General features: G+C 41.2%; 3 protein-coding genes across 3 annotated transcripts; all 3 read right to left on the bottom strand.

Annotated features, from left to right (window-relative positions):
- Positions 1 to 548: 548 nt before the first annotated feature.
- LOC112005413 (putative F-box protein At3g10240) lies at positions 549 to 1,232 on the bottom strand. The gene has a single exon (XM_024037663.2). It carries the CDS (start codon positions 1,230 to 1,232, stop codon positions 549 to 551), a length of 684 nt encoding a protein of 227 aa, XP_023893431.2.
- Positions 1,233 to 6,679: 5,447 nt separating this feature from the next.
- Positions 6,680 to 7,855, bottom strand: LOC112005440 (F-box protein At3g07870-like). The gene has a single exon (XM_024037687.2). The coding sequence runs from the start codon at positions 7,853 to 7,855 to the stop codon at positions 6,680 to 6,682; it is 1,176 nt and encodes a 391-aa protein (XP_023893455.2).
- A 10,427-nt stretch (positions 7,856 to 18,282) lies between these two features.
- Positions 18,283 to 20,214, bottom strand: LOC136063159 (uncharacterized). Its single transcript, XM_065763136.1, has one exon. The coding sequence runs from the start codon at positions 20,212 to 20,214 to the stop codon at positions 18,283 to 18,285; it is 1,932 nt and encodes a 643-aa protein (XP_065619208.1).
- Positions 20,215 to 20,446: the final 232 nt, after the last annotated feature.

The following is a 20,446-nucleotide window of genomic DNA, read 5'->3' as shown; positions in this document are numbered from 1 at the left end:
ATACTCAAATTGCACATATGATACTACAAAATACTTGTCAATATGAACTTCACAAAGATTGTGCTTATCTAGAAACTTCTAAAAACTACTCTTTTTTTTTTTTTTTTAAGTTTTTACAAACTACTCTTTTACAAAGACTAATCTTCGTATTTAAATCACACATTTAACCATCAAGTAAAACCAAGCTCTCAATTCCAAGATTGTTGTCTAGACTATCAATGTCAAATGAGGCAACATAGCTTGTTTTAGGTTTTTTAATCATAACTTCATGAAAGTCACTGCAGCCCAAGAACCTCAGGACAGAATCAAATGGTACAGTTATTTTAGTCCAAGACTCAACCACACCATATTCCATCATCGCCCATATTTGACATATATCATATCCGCCAAAACAACCAAAGCCAGAAATCCCTTGAACACTGCTAGTCGTTCAGGTAATTCAAATTTATTGGAAAACTCATCAAAGTAATTTTGCGGCAGCATTATCTCTCGAAATCTCTCCTCATTGAGATCAAAGCACAAAATAAATTTGTGATCCTTAGTATATATTAGAGAGTGCAGAGCTCCATTAACAAATACAAAGGGCTTCCCCGTATATCAACAATAGGAGACCCTCTCAATGACTCGACAGATATCTCAACACTTCTCCACGAATCAGTACTCAGAGTGTACACCTCCGCCAGCGGCAGCTCTTTCTCAAACACAATTCTGAGAATCTTGAAGTCATTGGTTTGAGAATGATATATAAGTCCATGAGCGACACCGCGACAAAAAAATTTGTCACAGCAAACGAGAGTAGGAGTGAGAATCTTAAACTTTTTAATAACTGGGTTCCACAAATATATTCTATAATGGATTTCAAAGAAGCAGTATATGCCATTACAGAAGCCGACGAATGAGTCAAAACTAAAAGGGATTTCAAAGCCTGATATCTGGGTAAATGTGCAATAGCTATTGCGAACAAACACACTCAATTCATGGCGAGGATATACAGCTTGTGATGTACATAGCAGATAACCATTATGATCATTATTAACATTATTGGGTAACAATGATTTTGATCGGTTGAGTTGTGCGGTAATGAAAAGAGGGTTTGTGATGATTGAGTACCAAGGTTTTGAAACGCACCTGAATCGGATTATGGGTTTCACTGGTAACCAAACCAGAATGTCGAATACGACGTCGTCCGGTAAACGCTCGGACGAGAGTTTTGGGTTTCTCTTCTGAGACATGGCTGATTGATTCGACCGACGTTTAGGGTTTAAGGTTTGTCGTTTGTGAGATAAGATCGCAATAAGACCTAAATACAGAAACATTCAGTAGGGTTTTTGAACCAAACCAATCTTGTTTTGGGCTTTTTTTATTGCTACAAGCCCAAGGTATGGCCCAATTACTTGGTGGACTCGGCTCATTCCTCCCATATTTCAATCTTTCGACGGATAATCAACCAGTGAGAGAGGATGGAGTTTGTGAATAAATTCTTTATCATGTTGATTTTAGGTTTTAAATGTGGTTGTGTTTTGTTCTCATTAAGTTTTTAGCCTGTGGCATACTCATACAGCTTTAGGAGAACAAGTAAATTGTAGTCCTCTTGAGTGGTTACTTGACCAAAAAATAAAAAATAAATAAATAAAAGTATCATTAGCAAATAGGATATTAGAAACCCATGGGACTCCTCAATATACTATCACCCCTCTAATCTTTTTTTGCTAAAAATCACCCATCTAATCAAATCTTTAGATTTAGCTTGTCTCAATGAAGGTGTGAGGCCCTCAATAGAGAAGCTTATCTCTTTGAGGCTATGAGGTCCTTAGCAGAGAATAAAAATAAGTAAGGGGAGATGGGATCTTCTTTTTTAATACCACTAATGGATAGAAAATAACTGTAATGATCGTCATTTATCAAAAGAGAGTAACTCATAGAAGTAATACACTCAATACTTAAGTTAACCCAACTATCATGAAAACCTAGAGCCTTAATCACCTTTCTCAAATATTCTCATACAACCTGATCATAAGCCTTGCTTATGTCAAGCTTTAGTGTCATGCTTGTTGTTTTTCCTCTTTAATTGTTTTTCATGTGATGAAGTGTTTCAAATGCTATCAAAATGTTGTTAGAAATCAATCTAAGTGGAACAAAGGAACTTTGTGTTTCGAAGATAATGTATGAAATAATTTTCTTTGAATTGTTTGCCAACATCTTTAAAATAATCTTATATAACTATTAGGTTTGAATTGGGTGATATGTTTAACAAAATTATTATAAATTTTAATTCTTATTAACGTTTCAAGTCTCTTATAATATGGTTTAGCAAAAAAAAAAAAGTCTCTTATAAAATGAAAAACTTCACCTTCTTCTAGGTAGAAAACAATAATCCTAACATATGTTGAAAGTACTTACATAGCTAAGAGTCATGTGATTTATTATCATTATTCTCTTCTCTTATAAAGAAAACTTGGTTTCAAATCCCCCCCCCCCCCCCCCAACTCCACTTATAGGTGGTAAAAAAAAGTATAAACATAGAATTAATTTTAGAAAAAAAAAAAAAAAGATTTTATTGTCACCAAAAACGTCTTTATCAATATTTTAGAGTATTTTTGTTATTAAGAAATTGTCCACAATGATTAAATTATTAATTTTATAATTACTGCCAAGAGATTTGCAGTTTAGTGACATTATTTGCATAATGGAGTAGATATGAGGTAAAGACCTATTTACATTGTACCACTTGCATGGTTTGGGTTAACTCTATTATCTAATACATTATCTTATCCATTTTTATATAATTACTAAAAATGTGTGCATAATGGAGTAGATATGAGGTAAAGACCTATTTACATTGTACCACCTGCATGGTTTGGGTTAACTCTATTATCTAATGCATTATCTTATCCCTTCTTACCCCACACACCCCCCCAAAAAAAAAAAAAAAAAAAAACTAATCACATTCTATCGTGTTTTTTGGACCAAACAAATCTTGTTTAATTTGGGCTTTCTTTTTTTAATGATGGGACTAAAAGAGTTTTGTGTTATGTAATTGTTACAAGTTCAAGGTATGGCCCAATTACTTGGTGGACTTGACCGACTCCTCCATATTTCAATCTTCCATCAGCCACTTGTGATGAAATTGCACCCTATGGGATATGGATCATGAGAGAGATGATGGAATTTATTAAAATTATTTTCTTTAGGGGATTTTTTCCCCAAAATATTTATTTGGAGCTCATGGCTATCCTATTATTATTACAAGAATGGGAAAAAATGGGATTTCAATTCTAGACGTCTTGGTTGAAGTGCAGGATAACAATTTGATTAGCTTAAGCTCCTAGCTTTAACCCCCCCCCCCCCCCCCCCCCCAAAAAAAACTCCAAAAGAAAGAGAAATAAGGTTGATTTTTGGGTAAGGTGCCAATCATGGGGCTTGCAATTAGGCAAGGAATTGTACTTTTCTTGCAAGTTTATACTCTTGACTCTTCTTTTTTCTTTTTTCTTTTTTTTATAAATAAAACATTGTAAAATTTTCAAGTTTTAATATTTTAAACTTGTTGCATTTAAAAGTATAATCAAAGAAACAAACATTACCTATCATGAGCCTCTTGACTCAAGTAGTATTTTTGGCTACCACCGAGTGTGGTGGTTTAATGGCACAGGGGTTAACCCCCACCCCACACATTTATTTGGTGGACGGTAAGTCTTGACATTGAATCTTAAAATGGGAAGCATTAGGAATTATTTCCACGCCTACGCCCTAATGTATACTAGTGCCTTGGCCCTTAGGGTTGGATTAGGCTACGACTCAATTGTTTTTGTTGCTTACTAAGCCACCAATGGATAGGGAGCTAATATCATCATACCCAAGTAGGGATGCCACCTTCGATCGTCCCACCCACCCTTTTTTTGATTATATGAAAAAAGTAGCGTTTCCAAATCTCCACATAGGAGACAACTCAAGTTCAATTCCTATCAATAATCTTTAGTGTTAGGTGAAGAGTGAGGTTGTAGGTTCAAGATTTGGGTCCTTTTTTCACTTATCAATAGTTTTAAAAAATAAAAAACAAAAACAGAGAGATTAGTTTGAATTCCCATGAGTTTGACCCCCTTAAACAAAAACAGAGAGATTAGTTTAAACAAAATTTCTTAAATTGACTTTATTGAGAAAGACTAGCCCTATTTATATGTAGACTCATTTTAGAATGTAGCAAATATTAATATTTTTTTACAAACAATATATAATTCATAAACATGCAAACTTTATTGCATCACATAAACCTACTTTACATTTATTAACGATTTGAAAATCATTCTTGTTTCCTTTAAAGAAGAAGAAGATCTATCTCCATATGATTTATTGGGTGGGTGGGGATATGAAATGTTTTTAACTCATGGTTAGATATTTGCTGCCACACAACTTGAGTGAACAGACAAGTCACACTACGATGTGAGTTGCATGTTGAATACTCTTAGGAGTTTCAATTGGTGATTAGGTATGTACCTATTTCTTAGGAGTTGTGATAGGAAACACATAATGATCCTATGTGTTAAGATTTTATTTATTTATTTATTTTGATAAAAATATGTATTAGGAATTGGGATATGATATTGATTTTATCTCATAGTGTAGTAGCCAAAAGATGGACATCGGATAGTTGTGAATATTAGGTTGAATTGTTATATGACAATTCCATAATCTTCAAGTCTATTCCGAATAATTGTTAATATTAATTGAATTCAAAATGTAACAACCATATAATAAATTTTTGTGTTAATATTTTATTTGCAATCCTTACTCTCATCGAACTTAAGAGAAAAGAGAGAAATTTCAACACAACTTTTAGTCTGATATGATTTTATTATCATTGGGGAATGACTATAAAATTGAAAGCGATTCTTAACCTAAGAAACAACTATTCAAACGTTAAGCAACACACTAAATCTAATAAATGTCGTGTGTGTTAGATTGAAGGGAATTTGAGGATTTAAATAGAAGATGATTTAATCCCAAGGTATATGTTATCAAAACTTAATCTTGGTGTAAATCATAAACAAACAATAAATTGATTGTCCTCTAATCAAAATAAACAAATTGATTGCCCCCCTATCAGAAAATAATAAATAAATTGATTGTCCCTAATAATAATTTTCAGCTCAAAGTGCACCTCTTTCCCTAAAAAATAGAAAGTCAAGTTGTGCAGCTACTCTCCTACCACTAAAATGCACCTCGAACATTTAAAACTGCCAACAAGTATTGAGCAACAGCTACTCTCCTACCACTGAAATCTTTCACAAACCCCCTCATTTGCATCAAAGAAATTGGAAACTTGTCCCAAATAGAATTAGTAAAGTGTAGCAATAGCAATTTAGAAAGATTTAGCATACTTTATGCTTAAAAAGCATGCATGTTTCCCTGCGTGTAGTTGTACATGTGTTCACATTCATGCGTACTCTATTCATGTATAAAGAAATCTTATAGGGAGAAATTACTTGAAAGAGTATTATACCTGCAAGAGCTAGCTTCTCAGTCTTGTCTCTATGCTAGGGATACTTGGAACCAATATACCTAGAGTGTCTAGAACACATATGTTAGGTTAATTTATATGCAACTTAGCAAGCAACATTTAAACACACAGATGTTGAGACTTGAAAGAAGAGTATTTAGAAGTGGAACAGCATAAAAAGAAAGGAAACAGAGTATTTAGAAGTGGGACAGCATAAAGAGAAAGGAAACAATAGAAAGACGAAAATTTCTGATTTGAAAAGAAAAGGATTCAGCCAAAAGCTTGATGAATTAGGCTAGTGTCCAATATGGGTTGTCAAATGAGGCTTATGCAGCCGATTTAATTATTACAAACTTTGAGAATAAACTTGAGACCTAATTCCAATAGTTTATCTCCTATTCATATAAATCTATAGATCCTTGCCAACTTAAAAATAGAACAGAAAATATAAATCGATAAATAAATTAGTAAAAAAGCTATCAAAATAGGGGGGAACTCGTTAGGTTGGAGCCTAGTGGTGGGAGGCTTGACATGAGCTGTAGACAGACATTCTAGGCTCGAATCACCACTAGTGGTTTTCCTGGATTACTTGACAGATGATTCTGACAGGTGGAGTCATGTGTTCAAGATTTACTCCTCAAAGATGAGTCCTAATGGCCCTATCTTGATAAGGCTCCGCATCATCAAAACAGGGGGAAAAAAAGAATAGCAATCAATTTAGCCAACACAACAAATTCATAGTTTATGAAAAATATCTTTTGTTTCCTAGGAATCAAACATGACATCCAACAAGGTGTGTTGCAAAAAATCAAAATCAAGGTTACCACGAAGTACCAACAATATTAACAAATTATCTGTAGAATTAACTACAATTGTTAACTTGATACCCAATCCAGTAATCATTATGCTAGGATGAGTGACACAAGGCTATGGTGGCTAAACATGTATGTTTCACTATAAGATTACATTGTTCTAGAATGACCACAAAAAATCAACCAGGATTTCCACATTACTTTCATGTCTACTACAATAGGAAAGAAAACAGAACATAACTTCTTCATCCACAGATTACATACCAAACAGAACTTTCCAACATCTTCACAAAATGACTTGCTAATGTGAATTTCAAAAAGAAGGCTGTCTTGCCTGAATTTCAAAGTAACTAATCTTCAAGTTCACTTCAGATTACATGTTTACACCATCAAACAATACTAGGCTCTCCAAGAAATTAGTAGTATAAGCCGCCCATGTAGCATTTTTAATTCCAAGATTTTCCTCGTTTCGACCCTCAGGATCAAACAAAACCAGTCCAGTGCCAATCTTTTTGATCAAAAGTTCACCATTGTCAGTGCAGCCAATGAACTGCCCAACCTTTTCCATTGGTACACTTTTTTTAGTCCAAGACTTAACAACCCCATACTCCCTCATCACCCATATGTGGAAAACATCACCCTCTTCATCTTCAGCTTGAACAAAAACAATCAAAGACAACGATCCCTTGAACACCACAAGTTTTTCAAATTGTAGATGAACTCCATTTAAGTAATCATTCGGCAACATTATCTCTCGGAATGTCTCCTCATTAACATCAAAAGACAAAATGAATTTATAGTTCCCAATATACGCTATAGAATGCAAAGCGCCATTGAAAAACACACACGGGGATTCATCAATTCTATCAATAGATCCATTGGGTTCAAACCTATTTAACGAGTCCACCGATATTCCAATCCCTTTCCTCCACGAATCCCTACTCAGTGTATAAACCTCAGCTACAGCTGGGACCACTTTTCCTTCTCCATTCAACCCTTCAAAACACACCATTCTCACAATCTTGTAGTCATCATTTTGAGAACAATAAGCAAGTCCAAGAGCAATATGACGACAATGCCTTGTGAAACAAGTACCATCAAGTACCTTCTTAAACTTCCTAATACTTGGGTTCCACAAATTTATTACTCTATGACTACCTAAGCAAAATAAGCCATTACAAATGCCCAATATACGTGAACCAGAAAAGGGTATTTCATATTTGGAAACCTGGGTCAACGTTCGGTCCCTATTGTAAACAACAGCACACAATTCTTTGCCACACAAAAACTCCACAGGCAATCGTGTATATAGCAAATAACCATTGGACAAAGATTTGGCTTGGTTGAGATGTGTGGTGATGAAAAAGGGGTTGGTGATTGTGGAGCTCCAAGATCTGGAAACGCACCTGAATCTGATTAAGGATTTGGGTGGCAGTCGACTCAGGATGTCGATTAGGACATCGTCCGGCAGACGATCGGATGTAAGCATTGACTTCTTCTTCTTCCAAGACGACTCAGATTTTTGTCGTTCTGTTATGTTGTGAGACATCCTCGACTTTTTTTGTTTTGTCATTTGTGCTTGTGGTTTCTCTGAATTCTGATCAAAATTTATATATGGGATTTTAAGAAAGAGGAAGTAAAGGTGAGTAAAACCTATAATTCAGGATTTTTTTTTTTATAGCATAAATGCACTTTTAGTACCAACATTTTGAACTTTTTTCATTTTGGTCCTTACATTTTATTTTTATTATTTTTAGTCTCTAAATTAATTAACGCCTGACATTTAGGTCCTTTCCGTCACTCAACTAACGGCAAAAGCTGACGTGACAAACGGAGTGCACTATTGGCACATTAAATGCTAACATGTCTATTAAAATAATATTAAAAAATGCTACATTAGCATCCACATCAGCTTCCACGTCACATCTAACCTTAAAAAAATAAATTTATCAATTTTAAAAATAATAAAAATTATAAAAAAACAAAAAAAAAAATTAAAAACAAAAAAATGATGGAACTTAGGATTTGTTATGTTTGTGCCTAGTTTCCTTTTCTTCTTCTTCCCCAGATCTTTCTCTCAGTTTCTCCGCCTCCCTTTCTTTCTTTAGCCTTCTTTCTTTCTTCCTCTTTTTCTTCTTTCTCCCTCTATCTTGGTGCTTAGCCTTCTTGAACTCTTTAAGCAAGTTCCTTCACTTCTCTAATCTCCGACAAAACCTACTCCCACAAGTGCTTGTTCGACTTTAGCTTGAACCCACGTCTCAGCTCTCGTCTTGGACCCACATCTCGACTCGCCTTGACTTTGACTTCGACTTCATGGTCCTCGTCCCCACCACTGTTATTGCCGAGAATCATTTGCTAGTGCTGGTGGTGAGAGTGGGCATGCGTGTGAGGGTGAGGTTGAGGAGTGTGGTAAGGTGGTAGGTTGCCGCTGCCCGTGCCATCATATGGGTTTCCAATTAGATTGGAAACCCCTTTCCCTTCTCACTTTCTCATCTCTCTCTTTATCTGGGTTGAGTTTGCTTTATTTGTTTTGGATTTGTGATAAATTTGAAAAGGGATAATATGGGTTTGTGAAAGGAAGTTTTTGGGTTTGTGATAGAGAATTTGTTGGGTTTGTGTATAAGGGGATTTGATGGGTTTGTGAAAAATGTTTAGATCTTAGGATTGACATAAAAAATTTGGTTGGTTGTCAGATCTAGATTTTTTTTTTTTTGGTGAAATTGAAAAATTTGTTTGGTTGCCAAGAAAATGTATAAGAGTATCTTAATTTTCCTTAAAACCAATCTAAGTTCAAGGATGGAGTTCTTCACTACCTTGAGTCCATTGATTGCCACGGATTGTGTGTGTTTTTGTGTTTGGTTGACAAGAAATGACAAGAAAATGCTAGAAAATTGGGTGTGTGTTGTTATATTTAAATTTGGGTTTGTGTTCATTGTGTTATTGTTGAAGATGAACTCAGATGATGAACTCTGTAGGGTCCATTTTTGCAGCCCAAGCCCAAAAGATATGGGTTAAAGGCCCAGCGAACCCAGGACAATAAATTTGTAGAGAGTAGGTGAAAGAGCTAGGCTGGTTATGAAGTAAACAATGGTTGGCCAGGTTACTTGCAGTGATGATAATATGAACTAATGCTTGAACAACTCCATGAATATATGTCTGAAGAGATGTTTTATTAAGTGAACAATGATTACAACATTCAGAGTTACAGTAAAGATTTTCTCTTCCTTTTTCTCTCTCTCCTCCGTCCCCTATTATTAGGGACCCTTCTTCTTTATATAACATCATCTCCTATCATCTCCATCGTCCACCTGTTCTTCATCTGCGTATCTACTCAAGTGCATATCACGTCATGTGTCTACTTTAGTTCTTTGTGAGTGGCGGTAGCCGAGGTTATACTGTTCAGGGGTCTTCTCCACATAAATGTGGCCAGAAAAGCTGTTGCAGTGCATTAAATACGGTGGTAGCAGCTTTTCCTTTAGATATTTTTTAGTTCTGATCATCTCCGGATGCACCCAGGACTTATCATTATCATTGGGATTGTTAGAAAGATTATTCGGACCTTTCACACGTTTGTTTGATCAAGGCTATTTGTGGCCGAGGAGTAAGACGTCTTCGGACCAGTGATGACCTTTTAGGACAGCACTCCCCCTTTACTTCTGGGCTTCCTGCTTCAGATGGGCCGCCCCAACCACCTATTGCTCCTCGGAAATACAATAGTCCTTAACAGGGTGTCCCGGGCCCATTAAGTAGCTCTGGGCTTTTTCCCCCACAATAGCCCCTCAAAATCTTAATTTTTCCCTCGCGTCCGAAGAGAAAAAATGGGATTTTGACTTGTCATGGGGTAAAAGCTTGAAAACAGACAAAAGTTCGGCCTGGCACGTGTGTAGGTATAGATGCGCGTGCTCCATCATTGCTGCCGTTGTTTTCCGTATTCTCGAAGCGCTGCGTTAATTACAACAGGGGGCGCCTTGTCTTTTGCATCCAACGATGGACTATTGATCCAACGGACGGGGTTCTTTCTCGGGATTTTGGCAAAATAACTTCTGCCCCTCCGTTTGACCTCGTATAAAATCTCAGAGGTAGACATTTCTTCCTTACTTTGCAACTCTCAGATCATTCCACAAGAACAAGCACACAAACGCTCCGAGCTCTTCCAATCGCCGATTTCAATCCCTCCCAGAGTTCTCAAGAATCCTTCTGCGAGTTCAGAGATCGGTCTCTAGTCCAGTTCCTGTAAGTTTTCATCATCCCAGTTCTTTAGTTTTCTCTTCGGCTGTCCATTTTTCCCTTTGAGCGACCATTTCCTCACTGCTACATCACACCTCCATTTTTTCGTTGAGTGATGGGTAAACTCGAGTATTTGGTAGATAGCCCTGCCCAGTTGGAGAAGTTTAGGGCCACATACCGCATACCTCCAAACGTGGGTGTGAGGTATTGCCCTCCGGAGAAAATATTAACTGATCGAAAAATGGGGGAAGTCGTGATTCCTGTCATCGCCTTCCTAGAGGGTGGAATGACGATCCCTATGGGCCCTATCACCACTAGCTACCTTCGAAACCATAGGATTACCCCTTGGCAGTGCGCGCCTAATATGTTTAGGATCCTAGGAGTAATTGAGGACCTTAACCGCCACCTAGGATTGGGGCTCACTTGGCTCGACATGGTGCACATGTATGAGTTCCACAGCCAGCAAGGAGCGGGATATTATTTAAAATCCCGGTTCGACGTTGTTAGGCTCATCTCCTGCCTTCCCAAATCCAATAAAGGGATGAAGGATGACTACGTGATCATCTCAGGCGCGTGGTATGACGGCCCTCACTGTTTGACCAAACTAGGAGAGCCAGGTGGGACACGTTAGGCTTAGGCACACTAACCATAGGCTTAGGATCTTCGTCTTTTAACAGTTTTTGATTCTTCTTGTGTTGCTGCTTTCCAGTTTCTAACAAAGCCCTGCTGTGACTTGTAACAGATAAGAGAAACATCTCTCCTCGGCTCAGCCTCACCAACTTCGCCACGCTTAACTTTTTGCTACAGTCCGAGATCTTCGTAAGTGAGGATGGACAACTCCGATCGGCTCCCCTCATCCTAGGGTACAAAGCGAAGCGAAAAGACTTCCAACCGATCGGCAACGCGATAGTCCAGGGAGACAAACGTCTCAACCGTATCGACGTTTCGTTTAAGGGTTTTTTGGCTCCGCACGACCTTCCACCTGTACCACACCCAAACCCCCAGGGTATACCCCCTCTCGTACAGCCACTCCAGCAAGTTCCCCTCGGACCAGAGGCTGAGGGTGAAAAGGTTAGTTCCTCCACCTCCTCGCTATAAGAACAAATAGACAAGTTCCACTTTGGGGGGGAAGCTTCAGGGGCAAATCAAGTGGTAGAGGTTTCGGACGCTGAGGGAGGAGGTGACAGGCAGTCCAGTGTCCACCCATTTTTGGTAACTGCCCTCCCCGAGGACTCTTCGGACGAAGACATGACGGATCTGAAATGCCTGATGAGGAATAGGGGCCAAAAGGCCGAGTAAAAAGGCACTGGGACCTCTCAACCAGTAGAGATCCCGCCTCCAGCGCCTCCCAAGGCTCCTGAACTCGACTTGAAGCCCATACCGAATTTATAGAAGAAGAGGCCCTACGAGCCTGAAGAGAGGGAGGTAGGGGTGCCACAAAAAATGAATAAGTAATAGAAAACGGTGAAAGAGCCTCGAGGAAAAAGGGCCACTTCCACAGAAAGCCGAGACGAGGTCCTCAGGGCTGAGGTACGCCGAGGAAGGGGACTTCGCATCTGGTCCCCTAGGCTAGAGCTGGATGGTGCCTCCATTCCTTGGGATGCGTCCCTCAGCAATTATGATGGGGGAAGGGCAGGGTATGTTGCTGAGGCCCTGCAGCAGCCACTCCTCCTCCCCCATGATATGGAGTCCTACAGGCGCTTCAATCAGCAGGAGCTCTTCTTGTCCCGTAAGAGGGATATAGCCATGGTAAATAAACTCATTCTCTTAATTTAGGTTCTATTTTTAATTTGCTCTGCTCCCTTTCTTCATCCCATGTCGAAAATGTTGCCATGCAGATTATTCAGCAAATCTACGTGGCTGAGGAATGGAACAGGAAGTCCTACCTCGAGGCTCAAGCAGCAGTCCAGTCTCAATCCGAGGCGGAGAAAGCTCTTGGCCAGCTGAAGGAGGAGTATGCTCGCACGTCCGAGCAGATTAAAGCCATGACCAGGCAGAGGGACAATTACAAGGCCGGCCTCCAAACCGCCGAGACCCAGGCCGAGGAGCAACGTAAACAATTGCGCACGTCAAAGATCAACCTGGCGACCGAAAGGGAGCTGGTGAAGGGTCTCAGGGCTGAACTCCAAAAAGCCAGGGAGGGCGCCCGAGTAGCCGAGCAGGAGGTTCAATTGGCCAAGGAGTCAGTTGAAGTTGAGAGAAAAGCGGCATATCAGTTGGGAGTGGATGAGACTGGGAAGCTGCTTACGGAGCAATTTGCTTCAGTTGCTCGTGAGTACTGCGATGTAACCTGGCAAAAGGCACTGGACGTCGCTGGGGTCCCTTCGGACTCTCCCCTGAGGCTACCTGGGAGCATATACTATGATCCAGAGATCCGAGAGCTCCCAGAGACTGACCCTTCTCCTGCTCCACAGCTTTTTAAGGCTAAGGAGCAAAGCTTAGTCAGTGTAGCTTCCCCATCTGCCCTTAATGCATCCAGAGAGGCTGGTCTACCAGTTGAACCAGCCAAAGACAAAGGTCAAGGGTTGGACGAAGAGAAGACTCCTGCTGAGTCCCAGAGCCAAGCCCCAGAAGCTTCTGCTCAGACAGGCCAGGTTGCTGACCCTGTGGTTCCTTCAGCTCAAGAGTAGATACATAGGGCCTCCTTTTTTTGTGTTTTTCTTTTTGTGAGAGATTGTAAGCTACTCTTTTGATTAATAAAGTAGTTTCTCCTTCACATTTATTTGCTCTGCTGTGTGTAATAGAACTTACTATTATTATTGAAGTCCTGTACTTTGACTTTATTGTGATCCTGATATCATGTTAACAACGTGCATGACTAAGATTGGTATTAGAAAAGGGCAGAATGTATGAGAACTATTACTAAACAACAAAAACTACAGGGGTTATAGTAAAAAGCTCCACAAGCCTTTCCAAATGTGCACAAAAGACTAAGAGGCAGTATAGGTTAGGGTTAATCTAAACACGTTCAGGAATCTCAATCATGGCTGATTATAGAGTGATATTTCAATAAGAACCATTACATTAGATTTAGATTCAAGCAGTTAGAGAGCTGTGATAGAGTGTTAACTTACTCAAGTCGTCTGGTCCGAGGACCACGGGCATAGCTAGATTTAAGTTTAAACACTTAAAGAAATTGTAACATAGTGCTAACTAACCCATATCATCTGGTCCGAGGACTACAGACATGAGTGAATTTAAGTTTAAACACTTAAGAGGAATCGTAACATATTGCTAACTAACCCATATCATCTAGTCCGAGGACTACAAGCATGAATGAATTTAAGTTTAAATACTTAAGAGGAATCGTAACATAGTGCTAACTAACCCATATCATCTGGTCCGAGGACTACAGACATGAATGGATTTAAGTTTAAACACTTAAAAGGAATCGTAACATAGTGCTAACTAACCCATATCATCTGGTCCGAGGACTACAGGCATGAATGGATTTAAGTTTAAACACTTAAGAGGAATCGTAACATAGTGTTAACTAACCCATATCATCTGGTCCGAGGACTACAGGCATGAATGGATTTAAGTTTAAACACTTAAGAGGAATCGTAACATAGTGCTAACTAACCCATATCATCTGCTCCGAGGACTACAAGCATGAATGGATTTAAGTTTAAACACTTAAGAGGAATCGTAACATAGTGCTAACTAACCCATATCATCTGCTCCGAGGACTACAGGCATGAATGGATTTAAGTTTAAACACTTAAGAAAAATCGAACATAGTGCTAACTAACCCATATCATCTGCTCCGAGGACTACAGGCATGAATGGATTTAAGTTTAAACACTTAAGAGGAATCGTAACATAGTGCTAACTAACCCATATCATCTAGTCCGAGGACTACAAGCATGAATGGATTTAAGTTTAAACACTTAAAGGAATCGTAACATAGTGCTAACTAACCCATATCATCTGGTCCGAGGACTACAGGCATGAATGGATTTAAGTTTAAACACTTAAAGGAATCGTAACATAGTGCTAACTAACCCATATCATCTGGTCTGAGGACTACAGGCATGAATGGATTTAAGTTTAAACACTTAAGAGGAATCGTAACATAGTGCTAACTAACCCATATCATCTGGTCCGAGAACTACAGGCATGAATGGATTTAAGTTTAAACACTTAAAGGAATCGTAACATAGTGCTAACTAACCCATATCATCTGGTCCGAGGACTATAGGTATGAATGGATTTAAGTTTAAACACTTAAAGGAATCGTAACATAGTGCTAGCTAATCCATTTCATCTGGTCCGAGGACTACAGGCATGAATGGATTTAAGTTTAAACACTTAAAAGAATCATAACAGATTGATATGCTGGTTAAAAGAAGAGTTTGATTAATAATAATACCTTTTGAGGTTATTTACATTCCATGGGCGTGGTATCACATGATTGTCTAGGTCTTCAAGGAAGTATGCCCTAATGCTAGCTCCTGAAGTAATACGATATGACCTTTCCCAATTAGGCCCTAATTTTCCCCAAGCTGGGTTCTTTGCAGTGCCAACCACCTTTCTTAGTACCAAATCGCCAGGTTCCAGAGGTCTGAGCCTTACGTTGGCGTCGTAGCCCTGTCTAAGCTTTTGTTGGTAATGTGCTAATCGGACCATTGCATTTTCTCTCCTTTCATCAATTAGGTCCAAGCTCTTCTCTAGCAGCTCATCGTTACCCGTTGGACTAAACGAGCTAGTGCTCAGTGTCAGGAATCTAGTTTCCAAAGGTATGACAGCTTCAGCCTCGTAGGTCATTGAGAAGGGGGTCTCTTCAGTAGACCTGCGTGGAGTGGTTCTGTAAGCCCAAAGCACATGTGGCAATTCTTCTACCCGTTTACCCTTCGCGTCATCTAATCTCTTTTTCAAGCCATTCACAATGACCTTGTTGACAGCTTCGGCCTAGCCATTACCCTAGGAATAAGCTGGGGTGGAGTACCTATTTATGATCCCCAGCTTGCTACAATAGCTCCTAAATGCTTTGCTATCAAACTGCAGGCCATTGTCCGAAATGAGAACACATGGGACTCCAAATCAAGTAACTATACTCTTCCACACAAACTTTTGCACGTCTATGTCTCGGATGTTTGCAAGAGGTTCTGCTTCGACCCACTTGGTGAAGTAGTCAGTGCCGACCAGCAGATATTTCTTGTTTCTTGCAGCCTTAGGGAATGGTCCCACGATATCCAAGCCCCATTGGGTGAAAGGCCACGGGCTGGATAGCGGGTTGAGAGTTCCCCCTTGCTGATGAATGTGTGGGGCAAATCGCTGACACTGATCACATTTTTTAACATAATCCAGGGCTTCCTTTTGCATGTTTGGCCACCAATAACCTTGAGTGATGGCTCAGTGAGCCAAGGATCTTCCTCCAGTGTGGCTTCCACAGATTCCTTCATGTAGTTCTTCTAATAACAGCTCAGCCTTTTCAGGATGCATGCACAACAAGTACGGCCCTGAATAGGAACGTTTGTATAGTTTCTGATCTTCAGACAACCAGAACCTGGCTGCTTTCCTCTGAATATTATCGGCTTCTCCCTTCTCTCCAGGCAAGATATCTTCCTTTAGAAACTTAACTAAAGGGTCCATCCAACTGGGTTCAACCCTGACCTGATGTACTTGGATTACTTCTTTTCCTGCTACGGTAGGTTTATGCAAGTCCTCGATGAGGATAACTCTCGGCAAATCTTGTGCCGAAGAGGTGGCTAGAGTGGCCAAGGAGTCCGCGTGTGAGTTACCATTCCTAGGAATGTGCAACAAGCTGAAAGATTCGAACCCTGACTGCAGATGCTTAACTCGGCTCAAGTATCCCTGTATTCTTCCGTCCTTTGCCTCGAACTCCCCCTGTACTTGACCCACAATCAGCCTTGAATTCGAGAATAACTTTACTGCTTTTCCCCCCATCTTTTGGACCATATTCATCCCCATCAATAGGGCTTCATATTCCGCCTCATTATTTGTTGCCGAGAAGCCCAGCCTTAATGCTTTTTCAATAATGATTCCCTCAGGGGATATCAGCACTAGCCCTACTCCAGAGCCTCTCTAGTTTGCAGCACCATCCACTTACGCCTCCCAATGGGAAGGGCCTTGTTGAGAAATCATGCCAACCGATTTTTCATCCATGTCTGATGTCAGCTTTACTTCTTCTAGTCAGGGCTCCGTGAACTCGGCTACCAAATCAGCAAGCACCTGGCCCTTGATCGAGGTACGTGGCATATACTTGATATCAAAAGCCCCTAGGATCGTCCCCCATTTTGCAATTCTTCCAGTGTAGTTTGCACTTCGGAGTATAGCCCTGAGCGGAAGCTGGGTGAGAACGACGACTGTATAGGCTTGGAAATAATGTGGGAGCTCTCGTGTACCGAGCACCACTGCTAAAATGGCCTTTTCCAACGGTAAATAATGGACCTCGGCTTCATGCAGCAACTTGCTTACACAATAAACAGGTTTCTGCACACCGCCATCTGCTCGGATCAGTACCAAGCTTACAGCATGGGTAGCTACAGCGATATACGCAAACAAGACCTCGTCGGGCTCAGGGCTGGACATGATTGGTGGTCGAGCTAAATAATCTTTCAAATGTTGGAAGGCTACAGCGCACTCTTCTATCCACTCGAACCCTTTTCACTTGTTAATCAGGGAAAAGAAGGGCCGACACCTATCCCCTGATCGAGAGATAAATCGATTTAAGGCTGCTATTATCCCTGTCAGCTTCTGAACCTCCTTGGGATTTCGAGGAGCTTGCAACTCATTGATGGCCCTTATCTGATCAGGGTTAACCTCAATTCCCCTATGAGTCACCATATATCCCAGGAACTTGCCTGACCCCACACCAAATGAGCACTTAGCAGCGTTCAAGCGTAGCTTGTACTTCCTGAGAACTTCAAAGGTGCTTTCTAGGTCCTTCACGTGATCGGCCACTACTTTGCTCTTCACCACCATGTCATCTATATAAATCTTAATATTTCTTCCCAGCTGTGGTTCAAACATCCTCGTCATCATCCTTTGGTAAGTAGAGCCCATATTTTTTAAACCGAACGGCATCACCTTATAGTGATAGTTACCCGTAGGAGTCACAAAAGCAGTCTTTTCCTAGTCTTCCAAGGCTAAGGGTATCTAATGATAGCCTTGGAATGCGTCCAAGAAGCTCATTCGGGGGTGTCCGACGGTGGCATCTACTAGCCGATCGATTTTAGGTATGGGGAATGGATCTTTAGGGCATGCCTTATTTAAGTCGGTGAAGTCCACACATACTCGCCATTTCCCGCTCTTCTTTTTCACCACCACAGTATTTGCCAACCACTCTAGGTAGAAAACCTCTTTAATAGCCCCAGCTTGTTTGAGCTTTGCTACTTCTTCTCTGACTGCTTCAGCGTGTTCCTTAGATGGACGCCGAGGAGGCTGCTTCTTAGGGGTGATCATGGGGTTTACTTTTAAATGGTGGCATATAAATTTCGGATCCACCCCAGGGGCTTGATAAGCGTTCCAAGCGAATATGTCGAGGTTTTCCTTAAGAAGTTGCTCTAACTCCTCTTTTTCCTGCAACGGCAATTGGGATCCGAGTTGAAAGAATTTTTCGGGATTATCCCCAATGATGACTTTTGTCAAATCTTCGCACCCTGCGCCCTTGTTCGGATCTTCAGTGGGCGATGACTGGTGCTTTGGTTGCTATAAGCCCCTAGTTGACGACTCGGCTCCTGGCTCATGTTGAATGGCAGCCACTAAACATTGTCTAGCTATGGATTAATCCCCCCGGATTTCGTAAACCCGGCCTTCGGATGGGTATTTGATTTTCTGATGCAAGGTGGAAGAAACCGCCCCCAGCGCATGAAGCCAAGGTCTAGCTACAATTGCCGTATAGGGTGAAAAGACATCCACAACTATGAAATCCACCTCCACCACCTCTGAGCCAGTTTGCACAGGTAGTCTTATTTGGCCCTTCGGGGTAATAACTCTTCCTTCGAAACTGATCAGCGAAGAAGTATATGGTGTCAAGTCACTAAGTTTGAGGTTCAGCTCCCTGTAGAGATCAGGGTACATTATTTCTGCAGCGCTACCTTGGTCAACCATCACCCGTTTCACATCATACCCCCCAATTCTGAGGGTGACGACCAACGCATCATCATGAGGCTGGACAGTGCCCACCTTGTCTGCGTCTGAGAAACCTAAAACTAGTTGATCATCCAGTTTGCACATCTTCGGACCCTGGCCAGATTCCCCCGCAGGTAACCGATCCACCGACATGACCTTGGATGGCCAGGATCCTGTTCTTCCTAGGGCTGCAAAGATAACATTGATAGTTCCCAGAGGGGGTTTCAGAGGATCATCCCTCCGGGACTCCGCACTCATCGGACCTCCTCGACCACTGGTGTGATGTAGGAGATCTCGCAGTTTCCCTTTGCCGACTAGTTGTTCCAAATGAACCCACAAGTTCCTGCAGTCCTTAGTCGTGTGCCCATGATCCTGGTGGTATTGGCAGTAGAGATTGCGATTACGTTTGTCAGGATTCCCTGCCATCTTATTCGACCACTTGAAGAACGGCTCGTTCTTGACTTTTTCTAAAACTTGATGGACTGGGTCTCTGAATACGGTGTTGACAGTCTGGGGATTGGCTGCTCCTGACTGCGCAAGAAAATCTCTCCTCGGTTTGCTGTTGGTGTATCGATCCAACCTGAAATCCCTCCTCTCCTGGGGGATAACCTTTTTCTTGCCTTTTCCTTGTTGTTGGTCTTCTTTAACTCTCTTATACTTCTCAATGCGGTCCATTAGCTGACGCATGCTAGTAACGGGTTTACTAGACAAGGATGTCCTTAAACCATGATCGGTTGGGAGGCCGAGCTTGAACGTTTCTAGGGCCATTGCATCAAAATTGCCCTCCATGTCATTAAACATCTCCCAATATCTGTCCGAATATACCTTCAGTGTCTTTCCTTCCTGCATGCTCAAAGACAGTAGAGAAGACAAAGGTCGGGCCACTCTTCGGCAGGTGACAAATTGTGAACCAAAAGCTTGGGTAAGCTCTTTGAAAGAGCTGATGGAATTTGGGTTCAGCCCATCGAACCACCTCATGGCAACTGGCCTAAGACTAGAAGGGAAGACTTTACATATCAGTGCTTCGTCCCTGGAGTAGACAGCCATCCTCTGGTTAAAATGACTCACATGTTCCACGGGGTCTGTTTTACTTTTGTAGATGGTGAACGTTGGTTGATTAAAACGCCGAGGAAGTCTCGCCTCTTTAATCCTGAGCGTGAAGGGTGACCTAGAAATCTGGTTTAGAGCCCTGCTCATGGCGTCGTTTCCCACGTCTCCATGTGGTGGACTTCTGCGTTGCCCCTTGCAATGAGATTCTTCTTCATAGGTATAGGACTCGCTGGCTGGTGTCCTGGATTTATGTTGATAAGTGACGTCCGGCTCGTCATCAGGGTCCTCATCAGAGTACGAGGGAGCCCGTTTCCTCTTTGCATGGCGTAACTCCCTTTTTAGCTTTTCAATCTCTCGCTGTAAATCTCGATTCTTCTCTGCATGGGACATGTGACTCCCCCCATGCGATTGGTTCTGACCAGGGGGCACGGTGTGCACGCTACCCTCGCGGTCTTGTCTCCGCTCCAGATTAAGAAAGGGGTCAACGTGCTGGGATGCCCTAGACTCCGCTTCTTGTTGACCGTGTCCAGCCATCACCTACTGTTGTCTCCACCCCTGCACAAGCTCTTCCCACAGACGGCGCCAATTGTAGGGTCCGTTTTTGCAGCCCAAGCCCAAAAGATATGGGTTGAAGGCCCAGCGAACCCAGGACAATAAATTTGTAGAGAGTGGGCGAAAGAGCTAGGCTGGTTATGAAGTAAACAATGGTTGGCTAGGTTACTTGCAGTGATGATAACATGAACTAATGCTTGAACAACTCCATGAA

Source organism: Quercus suber, unplaced genomic scaffold (assembly GCF_002906115.3).
Source record: "Quercus suber isolate HL8 unplaced genomic scaffold, Cork oak 2.0 scaffold_493, whole genome shotgun sequence".
NCBI lineage: Eukaryota > Viridiplantae > Streptophyta > Magnoliopsida > Fagales > Fagaceae > Quercus > Quercus suber.
The sequence above is the reverse complement of the archived record's forward strand: the minus strand, read 5'-3'. Positions and strand labels throughout refer to the sequence as shown.